The following is a 12,090-nucleotide window of genomic DNA, read 5'->3' as shown; positions in this document are numbered from 1 at the left end:
AATCATGAGAAAATATCATATAAACCTGAAACAACAGATAGTATAGATGAGAATCAAGGCCATGATAAACAAGGAAAGACTGCAAAGGAAGAGATGGCAGAGACTCAACAAGGATACGCAAAGTGAAATTCTATATTGTATCCTAGAAAAAACAAAGGTTAGGGAAGCTGTAAAATTCATAAACAGTCTATTTCCTAGTTTTGATAACTATACTATGATTATATAAATTTTTAATACTGGACAAATCTGGGTAAAGGTAAATGTAAACTCCATACAACATTTTTTAAGTTTAAGTCTTAAAGTATTTCAAAATAAGTTTTCAAAATTAAAAAATTTTTTAAATGAAGTATTCATAACTCACAGTTTTATAAACAAAACATACCTTTTCACAAAATGTAGTGTGCCATTTTCTCAATTTTCTATTTTCAGTGGCAAGTCGTTCAGCAGCATTTTGGAGTTTTTGGATGTAGCCTTCTAATTCTTTAGGATTATCCCAAGTAATTTGCGACTTTCCTCCACTTCCTGCTTTTGAATTCTATGATAGAGTAAATGATATTTAATATTCAGAAGCATTTCTTTTTCCCAATACATTCATTACTCTATATCATAAGTTCAATTAGTTCAAATGCTAATCTGAATATAGTAATTTTCCACTTCAAAAATGATAAGGTACGTTTTTCAAGATGGTAGAATAGGAAGGGAGCTTACTGCTCTGACCTACGGGAGCAAAGTTAAAAACATAAGTGGATAGAGTGCAATCTCACAGAAGGTTTAGAGAGGAAACAGCAGAGGAGACTCCAAGCAAATTGGGGGGAGAAAAGGGAACACTGTAGACCTACATGGAGGGTGTGGATGCACACAGCTTGGGACTGCAGCATCCAAAAATCACAGCAACAGCTTTGGAGTGAGGTGAGAACAGACTGCAGCAGCACAAGCCACTGGTAATAAATCTGCAGGAAGAACCTGGCGTGGGCCTGGCTTGGAGCCCTGTAGAGGACAGTGTACCTGCCAATCTAGAGGGGAAAAACCGGAGGCACATTTCTCTTTTCCCGACCATCTGGCACCGATGTCCCAAAACAGGCCAAGAGGGTGGGCCCATTTTGGACATACTTAACTGCTACACCAGTTCGTGTCCACATACCCAGCAACCAGCTAAGAAGAGACACTTGAGTCTGGCTGAGAGAATTCACAGGGTACTGGGTAAATGTGACTGTGGGAGCCTTATGCACAGGGACTGAAAACACTGTGGCTGAGTTGGAAGGTGGAAGGTGTTGCTGGGATTTCGGATAGTCACTATGGGTATCACCAAATGATCAGGGCTCCCTTATTCCCTGGTGAGGGTCATTGCTGCAGGATCCGTATTCACATCAAGAAAGGCACAGATCCTTTGTGTGGTTCTTGTGACAGCACGGTTGAAAATTGTACCCATTGAGGATAGCATCTAGACATTGGTCTCCTTTGAGGTAGGAGGTGAGCATGAGAATATACCAACAGAGCACAAAGACCTCCCCTCTGATTAGACAAAAAAAAAAAGAGAGATTTACTATGCCCAACTTGGACACTCCCATCATCCTTAGAGCACTGAACAGAGCTCCCTGACCACAACTAGCACAAGTCTCTGGGTATTCACTGAAAGAGCAGACACTCCACTAAGCCACAGAGGAATACTCCAAAGAAAAAAGCCACCAGAGGGGGAAAAAATAAAAATAAATGAACAAGTATCACCACAGGTACCTAACAATAAATACAGAAATTCAAGACACAAAAATAAGGAAGACAACATGATGCCCCTAAAAGAATACAACACTTCAATACTAGAATATGAAGGTGAAGAAACTGACAAAATGCCAGAAATGGAATTCAAAAAATTGATCATAAGATTACTTAGAGAGCTCACAAAAGATGCATAATTCTTAGGTTCTTCTTTAAAGATAATTAAGTTTCTAAAAGGAAATAAGGAAGATGAAAGAAAAAAAAAGAAAAATCACTTTGAGATGCAATAACTTTGAACAGCCCTTGTCTGGACTGCTGAGGAACTGATTTTTTTGTCTCTTTGTTTATTTTTTCTTTTTTTCTTTTTCTTTCTCAGACTAAGCATTGAACTCTTTACCTACAACAGAGTTAATCCTCTGTATACAAAACTAAATAGATCTTGGTGAAGAACAGGACAGGGAACAAGAGAGGGAAGAGGAGGAAGGGAGGGACAGTGGGTTGGAGGACGTGTGGGAAGAAATATTATGGTCCCAATGTATTTCTGAGATGCATGCAAATAAATAAAGATTACTTAGAAGTAATAACAAGTAAGTTCATGAATTAAAGAAATCCATATATTATATGAATGAAAATTTTTCCCAAGAATCTGAAATTTTAAAGACAAATCAAAATGAAATTTTGGAAATGAAGAATTCAATAGAATTATGGGATATATACTCTATTGAATACTATACAGTAGTAAAAAAAAAAAATGAAATCTGGTCACTTGCAACAAAATGGAGGAATCTGGAAAACATCATGCTGAGTGAAATAAGCCAGTCCCAAAGGGACAAATATCATATGTTCTCCCTGACTGCTGATAACTAACTGAGAACCTAAAAGGAAACCTGTAGAAGTGAAATGGACACTATGAGAAACAATGTTTTGATCAGCCCTTGTCCTGACTATTGAGGAACAACTTACTATTTTACTCCTCTTAGTATTCTTTTGTTCTACTTAATACCATTGGTTGAACTCTTTAATTAACACACAATTATTCTCAGGTATTTAAATTTAACTTAAAAGTGATCCCTGTTAAATATAAGAGTGGGAATAAGAGAAGGAGGAGATGTACAGTTCGGCACATGCTTACTCGGACTTACCTCTAATGGTAGAGTTAGAAACGTGCCAGGGGATTCCAATTCAGTAACATCAATGTGGCATGTACCAATGCCATCTCACTAGTCAAAGTTATCAGTTTCAGTTCATAATTGATCATAATGATAGGATTAAGAGTCAAAGGGATCACATAAACAAGACTAGTGTCTGCTAATACTAACTGATAGAATTAAAAAGGAGAGAACAATCCAACATGGGAAGCAGGATACACAGCAGACTCATAGAATGGCAGATGTCCTAAACAGTACTCTGGCCGCAGAATCAGCCCTTAAGACATTTGGATCAGCTAAAAAGCACATGAGAGTATTTCAGGCATGGAAAGCCAAGACACTGTGGCAAAAAAAAAAAAAAAAAAAAAAAAAAAAAAGACATAAATGATGAACAGGCCATCAAAGAAGGAGGTACCTTTCTCTGAAGGGAGGAGAGAACTTCCACTTTGACTATGGCCTTGTCTAAATAAGGTCAGAGTTTGTGAACTCAAGAGGCTTCCATAGCCTTGGCAGCTCATAACAAGAGCCTCGGGTGATTACTGATGTCATAAATATAAGAGTGTCAATTTGTTAAGTCAACAACAGGAGTCACTACGCACTTACTCCCCATGTAGGATCTCTATCCTTAATGTGTGGTACTATGTGAATTAATGGTATAACTAGTACTCAAACAGTACACAAACAGTACTTTAAACTTTGTGTGTCTGTGCGGGTGCAAACTGTTGAAATCTTTACTTAGTATATACTAAGTTGATCTTCTATATATAAAGATAATTGAAAATGAATCTTGATGAACAATGGGATGGGAGAGGGAGTGGGAGATGGGATGGCTGCGGGTGGGAGGGAGGTTATGGGGGGAAAAAGCCATTATAATCCAAAAGTTGTATTTGGAAATTTATATTTATCAAATAAAAGTTAAAAAAAAAACCAGTAGAAAACTTCAGAACAGACTCAGTGAAGCAGAGGAAATATCTGAGTTAGAAGACAAATTGCTGGAAATTGTACGGTCATAGCAAAAACAAGAAGAATAAATTAGAAAACTAATACACAGTGTCAGAGATTAAAAGGATACTATCAAATAACCCAACATACAGGCTTTAAGAGTTCCTGACAGTCTGAAGAGAAATGGAACAGAAGGCCTTTTTAGTGAAATAGTTACAGAAACTTCCCTAATTTGAAGAAAGAAAGGGATATCCAAGTACAGGAAGCACACAGAACCCCTAATAGACATGACCAGAAAAGATCTTTAAAATGACACATTGTAATCAAACTCTCCACAGTAAAACATAAAGATTCTAAAAAGTGCACAAGAGAAATGCTAGATTACTTTCAAAGGATCTCCAATTAGACCTAGAGCAGACTTCTTCTCATCAGAAACTCTAAACGCTAAGAGAGAATGGTGAAATGTATTCCAAGTCTTAAGAGAAAACAACTGTCAACCCAGAATACTGTACCATACAAAGTTCTCATTTATGAATTAAGATGAAATAAAGACCTTACATAACAAAAAGAAATTGAAAGAATTTGTCACCACTCATCCAGTCTTAACAAGGGATGCTTAAGGATGTGCTACACATAGAAACACAGAAATACAGACATCATTATGCAAGAATGTGAAGCCAGAAAATCTCCCAGTAAAAACACAAAGGGAATCATCCAAAGTAAACAACAGGAATAGTTATGGAAAAATAGCAGGGCCACATCCTTACTTATAAATAGCCACCTTGAATGCAAATGGCCTCAACTCTCCCTGCAAAACACTGCCATTGGCAAAAAGTTCTTAGAAAAGACCACAGAATGCAAACTGTTGAAATCTTACTCAGTATATATCAAGCTGATCTTCTGTACATAAATATAATTGAAAATGAATCTTGATGAAGAATGGGATGGGTTGGTTGAGGATGGAAGGGAGGTTATGAGGAGAAAAGCCACTATAATCCAAAAGTCGTAATTTCAAAATTTATATTTATTAAATAAAAAGTTTAAATAAAAAGAGAATAAAACCATTATAAAATGAAAAAAAAAAAAAAAAAGAAAAGACCACAGAAGCACAAGCAAGACCACAGAAGCACAAGCAATCAAAGCCAACATTGACAAATAGGATTGCATCAAATTGAGAAGATTTTGTACTGCAAAAGAAACACTCAGCAATGGGACTGGCACTGTGGCACAGTGGGTCAACGCCCTGGCCTGGAGCGCCAGCATTCCCATATGGGCACCAGTTCAAGACCCAGCTGCTCCACTTCTGATCCAGCTCTCTCCTGTGCCTGGGAGGGAAGTGGAAGATGGCCCAAGTCTCTGGTCCCCTGCACCCACATGGGAGACCCGGAGGAAGCTCCTAGCTCCTGGCTTTGGATCGGCGCAGCTCCGTCTGTTGCAGCCAACTGGGGAGTGAACCAGCAGATGGAAGACCTTTCTCTCTCTCACTGCCTCTGCCTCTCTGTAACTCTGCCTTTCAAATAAATAAATAAATCTTTAAAAAAGAAAAAGAAACACTCAAGTGAAGTGGCAACAAACAGACAGAGAGGAGAAATTATTTGCAAACTACACAACTGATATCGGATTAATATCCAGAATATATAAAGAAATCAAGAAACTCAACAACAAAACAAACAATCCAGTTAAAAAATGGGCAAAGGATTTAAAGAGGCATTTTTCAAAAGGGGAAATCCAGATGGCAAACAAACACATGAAAAAATGCTCCAGATCACTAGCCATCAAGGAAATGCAAATCAAAACCATAATGAGGTTTCACCTCCACCACCATTAGAATGGCTTTTGTACAGAAATTACCAAACAATAAATAAGTAAATAAATAGACAGATAGATAATCAGGGAAATGCAAATCAAAACCACAATGTTTCATCTCACCCCTGTGAGAATGGCTTTCATACAGAAATCACCAAACAATAAATAAATAATAAATGTGGGAGAAAATGTACCCTAATCCACTGTTGGTAGGAATGTAAACTCTTTCAGCCACTATGGAAGAAAGAATGGAGATACCTCAGCAATCTGAATACAGACCTACTTATGTCACAGCCATCCCATTCCCATGAATTTACCCAAGGGAAATGATATCAGCATATCAAAGAATCACCTGTACCCCCATGTTTATTGAAACAATTCACAATAGCTAAGACATAGAATCAACCCAAATGATAGTTAACTGATGACTAGATAAAGAAATTATGGGATATATACACCATGGAAAACTACACAGCAGTTAAAAAAAATGAAATCTTGTCATTTACAACAAAATGGATGAAACTGAAAAACATCCTACTTAGTGAAATAAGCCAATCCCAAAAGAACAAATATCATATGTTTTCCCTGATCTGTAATACGAATAGAGCACCTAAAAGGTAATCTATAGAAGTAAAATTAACACTTCGAAATGCAACGACTTTCAATAGTCTTTGTCTCAACTGTTGAGGAACAGTTGTTTTTTTTTTTCAATCAATTTATTGAACTCTTTACTTAGTATAGAGTTAATTCTATGTGTGTAAAGTTAATTGAAAGTAGATCTTAGTATAGAATAAGAATGAGAATGGGAAAGGAAGGAGGAAGAGTGATGGGAGGGCAGGTACAGTGGGAAAAAAAAAAATCACTATATTCCTAAAGTTGTATTTATGAAATACATGAAGTTTATACTCCTTAAATAAAAGATTTCTGGGGAAAAATTAAAAATTAAAGAAAAAAGAAAAAAATGATAAGGTAGTTAGGCCAAGATTGAATAGTTCCGTTTTTCCCCCCCAGGTTCTCCCTCTTACAACAAAAATGGTTTTGACAAACTGCAACTGAAAAAAAGACTGAAAGGTGTAAATAAGTAGGCAGACAGCTCAAAAACCTCAGGTATCAAGGGAAAACACACCTTTGGATCAGCCCAGCTCCTACCGTAGTGGCCATCTGCGGAGTAAACCAGCAGATGGAAGACCGCTCTCTTTCTCTCCCTCTTTCTCTGTAACTCAGCTTCTCAAATAAATAAATAAATCTTTAAAAACAGAAAGAAAAGGAAGCCCTAATACACCATTGGTGGCAAGGCAAATTACTGCAACCATTGGCGATTCCTCAAAACACTAAAAATGGATCTACCATAAGAACCAGCTATCTCAATTCTAAAAAAATATTCAAAGGAGGCCAGCGCTGTGGCTCAATAGGCTAATCCTCCGCCTTGCGGTGCCGGCACACCGGGTTCTAGTCCCCGTTGGGGCGCCGGATTCTGTCCCGGTTGCCCCTCTTCCAGGCCAGCTCTCTGCTGTGGCCCGGGAGTGCAGTGGAGGATGGCCCAGGTGCTTGGGCCCTGCACCCCATGGGAGACCAGGAAAAGCACCTGGCTCCTGCCATTGGATCAGCGCGGTGCGCCGGCCGCGGCAGCCATTGGAGGGTGAACCAACGGCAAAGGAAGACCTTTCTCTCTGTCTCTCTCTCTCACTGTCCACTCTGCCTGTCAAAAATATATATATATATCCAAAGGAAATGAAGTCAGTGCATCAAATAGATAAGCCAGATATCCTACTTCTAGGAAAATATCCAAACAAACTGAAATCAGCACATGAGATACTTGCAGTCCCATGTTTATTGCAGCCTTGTGTACAACAGCAAAACTACAAAGCAACCTAGATACCCACTGATAATTGGATGAAAAAAATGTAGTATATATGCATTATGGAATATTACTCAGGCATTAAAAGGAAAGAAATCCTGACATTTTCAACAAAACAGACAGAACTGGAGATCATTATGCTAAGTGAAATAAGCCATACAGAGAAAGACAAATACCGCATTTTCTCTCATATGAGGAAGTTAATCTGTATATATAGTACATAAAATATGTATATGCAATATTATTTAGTATATATTTATAAATATTGTCTTCCCTGAATTGTACTGTTTACATAATAGAGCCTTCTTTTGTCATTTTATGATCTTAGCCATGAATTCCACATTATGTGATATTAATATGCTCACCCCTGCCCTACATAAATGTATGTATGTGTATATGTAAATATTTACATATTAATCAAAATTAAGATGTTGAAAATTGATAAATCCATGTATGCTCATTGAACTCTTCTTTATACATTTTTATTTGAAATATTTTAAAATAAAATGGCAAAAAAGGGGCACACTGTAACTAAATAATGTTTATGTTGAACACTTGCTTTCCTTCTAAGAGTATGGAATTTTGGTTGTAGGAAGAGGATGCCTATGTGACCAGCTCCCAGTGAGTCTCTAATGATCTTCCCTAGTAAAACATTTTATACATATTACAAGACGTTGTTGAGGGAATTAAATACACCCTATGTGGCTCTACTGAGAGATAACTCTTGGAAGCTTGCACTTGGTTCTCTGGGAATTCATACATTTACCTTCCTCTTTGCTGATTTTGTTTTATATTCTTTCATTGTAATAAATCATGGTTGTAAGTATAACTATATGTTAAATCCTGTGAATATCACTATATACTCAGTCCTATAGCAACTCAGAGTGAATCACAGAAATTTGAGGAGGTTTAGAGGATCCTGTTACAACCAGTTACCACTTTTAAATATAAGAATAAAGGTTATATTCTAGTTATTTTTACTTCCTGTCTATGAAGACTAAAAGTATGAATTTCCACAAGTTAGTGTTAGTAATCACACCATAACATACAGTTTAAACACTATTATGGGTTTTTCTAATTTCATTTGTGTACACATTCAAGTAAGCACACAGAAAGAGCATTTAAGTTTTAAATTACCATATGAGAAAATTGTAGAAAAGCACTGAAGAATTTTGTGCATAAGGACCTTAAACATCAGTGAATTAGCAAATGAATTGTTTACTACCTATATTTAATGTAATTGAGCAAAACCAGAACCAAAATATGTCAAATACAACAATAAGTTACATCTATAGTTGGAAAAGAAATGTTATTTGTCTAGATGAAAGAAGTAATTTGGAAACAAAACAAAGGCTAACTTAATGGCTATGTTAAGCTGAAGGGTAAACTGAAAAATTAAAAAAACAAAAAATATTTAACATGTAAAACATACATAATAACATAAAAAGCCCCTTTACCTTAATTATCTGTTCAAATGCTAGGGCAGATTGTAACATCATTGGCCTCTGACTTTGAATCATTTGTTGATCGATAGAATTGTAAAAATGTGCCACCTACAAAGCAAAAGTTCAATCATTAATAATCAGTAGTAACATTTCATTTAAGCTTTAACTTTTCTTCATTTTTAATTAGATTCTTATTCCTAAGATTTAACAGAAAATATTTTTTCATCTCCAATACAAGAGTTTACTCACACATTAATAAGATATACAATGAATACAACTCTGTTGAGTTTCTACAATTTTTAAGGCATATTTATTTATTTGAAAGTCAGAGTTACAGAGAGAGAGGGAGAGATTGATCTTCTATCCGCTAGTTCATTCCCTAAGATGGCCGGAATGGCCAGTGCTGGGCTTCTGAAACCAGGAAACAGGAGCTTCTTCCATGTCTCACACACTTGAGCCTCTTTCCACTGCTTTTCCCAGGCCATTAGCAAGGATCTGGATCAGAAGCAGAGCAGCTGATACAGGATGCCAGCATTATAGGCAGTATCTTCACCTGCTACTCCACAACATCAGCCATAACTTCCTACAATTTGCCAAATCATTTCTTGAGGCCTGATTAAACAAACATTAAGCTTAGTACTTGCAATCAAAAGGTTCACAACCTCACAGTGAAGAAAAGAAACTAGTAAAGCATGTTAGAAAATTGAATTTTTAAGTCCTTCACTGCACCAAATCTGCTCCAAAAGGATGATTCACATCCAGGATAGGATGAATTGGAAAGGCCTGAGATTTCATCACTACTCAGAACAGTGTACAATTTAAAACATGAATTATTTATTTCTGGAATTTTCTGTTTAATATTTTTGGGCCACAATTGAACACAGAAAGTGAAACCACTGATAAGGGGGTAGTATTGTAACATAGACCGGAAGGAAGGAAGGAAGGAAGGGAGGGAGGGAGGGAGGAAGACCCCAATCTATCAAAAGTACAGAAGCTGAGAAATCCTGTGTCATGATCAATAGCAATGTATTGATTTTTTTAAAGATTTATTTATTTATTTGAAAGTCAGATTACACAGAGAGAGAAGGAGAGGCAAAGCGATTCCATCCGCTGGTTCATTTCCCAGTTGGCCATAACAGCCAGAGCTGCACCAACCAAAGCCAGGAGCCAGGAGCTTCCTCCTGGACTTCCCACATGGGTGCAGGGGCCCAAAGACTTGGGCCATCTTCTACTGCTTTCCCAGGACATAGCAGAGAGCTGGATCAGAAGTGGAGCAGCCAGGACTCAAACCGGCACCCATATGGGATGCTGGCACTGTAGGCAATGGCTTTACCCAGTAGGCCACAGTGTCAGCCCCAGCAAAGGATTCATTTTTATGTCTTCATTACACTAGGCCTGGCAAAGCAGGTGTTCAATGCATCTTTGTTAAATTAAATAATAAATAAAACACTAAATACAAGACTTTATTCCTGTCTTGTAAGATACTATTCCTGCCCTTTATGATCTAATAATCAAGCAAGAGAAAAGATGCTTGTTAAATCCATATGAAAAGTGTTATACTGATGATTTTCACACTGCATACAGAATAAGGATCAACTAAAGGAGGCCACAAATAAAGCGACCTTTGAGTTCAATATTGAACAATGACACAGTTTTCAATCAGAGAGAACAGATTTCAACACATGAAGATATGTTCAGAGAAAAATGTTTCTTAATACCAAAAAAATGGGGGGTACAACATGAAGAAAAGATTATATGCAATGAAGGCCAAAACCAGTAAGATTAGTTGGGACAAGAGTAAGTAGGGCATTAGATGCCATGCTAAGGAGATAGACAATGATGTCTTAATGTTTGGTTTTTAAACAAGGAAATGGCATGGTAACTGTGCAAACGGGTAGACAGAAGAAATTACTAGAAACAAAGACTAATCCATCAGCCTGGGAATTCTCTAAGTATCTGATCCCAGAAGGCAAGTAGAGGATTCTTTAATTAGAAGGTTCCATATAATCCTTGCAAGTATCATGAAAGGAAAAAAAAAAGAGAGAGAGAGAATAACATTCTACTTTTCTAAATGCTTTTAGACTGAAAACTAATAACAATATTTTAAATTAATAAGTTGCTATATAAGTTCCAAGAAAATTTTTGTAACATAATCATTTAGCAAACTCTAATTTCACAAGAGCTAACAGTGTTATTCTATCAGCCTAAAAAAAAAAGTAAAAAACAAAGCCCTTTACATAATGTAGTTTAATGTAATAAACTCATATGCCAGTTCAATGTAATATAACTAGTTTAATGTCATGCTTATTAAAAAATATAATTCCATACTTGTTTAAGAATAATTGCTTGCTTGCAGAATTTCTGTGCAATGTTTGCAACTTGTTGTATTTTGGCAGGAATAACAAAGCCAAGTGCAGAAAGCTGACGAACTTCTCTCAGAAGAACCACCAAACGATCTGAATAATGCACTTTTAATGATCCATCATTAGGATCTAATTCCATAATTCGACTATTAGCCTCAATACTACAAAACAAAATGAATAATCTTTTATGTTTCATGTTCTCACTCTTTTCACTAATGAAAAACACAATAGTGTTTACAGTTTTTATGTAAACCTAATATTTAAAAAAATACCTTTGTTATCATGGTTTTCAAGTTGTTAGGGTTTCTGAAAATATTATCTCACAACTCAGATTTTGGAAACAGTTGCAATACTGAAAATAAATCATCACCTTAATATTTCAACCAAACAGGCTTTTTAGTGTTTATTTTCTTCTATTTTAAAGACAAATCAGGTCTTTTGATTGGTTTTGTCCCCACCTGATAACTGACTGTTAGCTGTCAGTTTTTTTCCCCAAAATTGTGCTTAAAAATCCACTACCACCAGCCACTTGGGATTCTCTTGGAGTCCCCCTCTAGGCCAATGCAGCACGAGGTCTCTGACTTAAATAAATCTTATTTTTCTCAAAACAAAACAAAACAAAACAAAAAGACAAAAGAACAGAAAAAAGAGAAAAATGAGAAAGAGAGTAAGAGAGAGAGAGAGAGATCTTCCATCTGCTGATTCACTCCCAAATGCCTACAATGGCCAAGGCTGGGACAGGTCAGAGCCAGGAGCCTGGAACTCCATCTGGGTATCCCATATGGGTGGCAGGGGCCCAGGAACTTCAGCCATCT

At 36.7% G+C, this 12,090-nt stretch overlaps 1 protein-coding gene across 7 annotated transcripts in view; it reads right to left on the bottom strand.

Moving 5' to 3' along the window:
* DYNC2H1 (dynein cytoplasmic 2 heavy chain 1) overlaps positions 1-12,090 on the bottom strand; it is a 365,259-nt gene that overhangs the window by 337,452 nt on the left and 15,717 nt on the right. For all 7 annotated transcript variants that reach the window (XR_016219689.1, XR_016219704.1, XM_051820199.3 and 4 more), the window contains exons 12-14: positions 11,241-11,436; positions 8,925-9,020; positions 383-535 (exon numbers count right to left, since the gene is read on the bottom strand). Coding sequence is in view for 5 of the 7 variants with exons in the window: in XM_051820199.3 (XP_051676159.3) it covers positions 383-535; positions 8,925-9,020; positions 11,241-11,436 (445 nt within the window). In the remaining 2 variants the exon portion in view is untranslated. The remainder of the gene's footprint in view (positions 1-382; positions 536-8,924; positions 9,021-11,240; positions 11,437-12,090) is intronic.

The sequence above is a fragment of the Oryctolagus cuniculus genome, chromosome 1 (genome assembly GCF_051225735.1).
Source record: "Oryctolagus cuniculus isolate XC-2025 breed Fujian yellow rabbit chromosome 1, ASM5122573v1, whole genome shotgun sequence".
Taxonomy (NCBI): domain Eukaryota; kingdom Metazoa; phylum Chordata; class Mammalia; order Lagomorpha; family Leporidae; genus Oryctolagus; species Oryctolagus cuniculus.
This window is presented reverse-complemented; position numbering and strand designations above follow the sequence as displayed.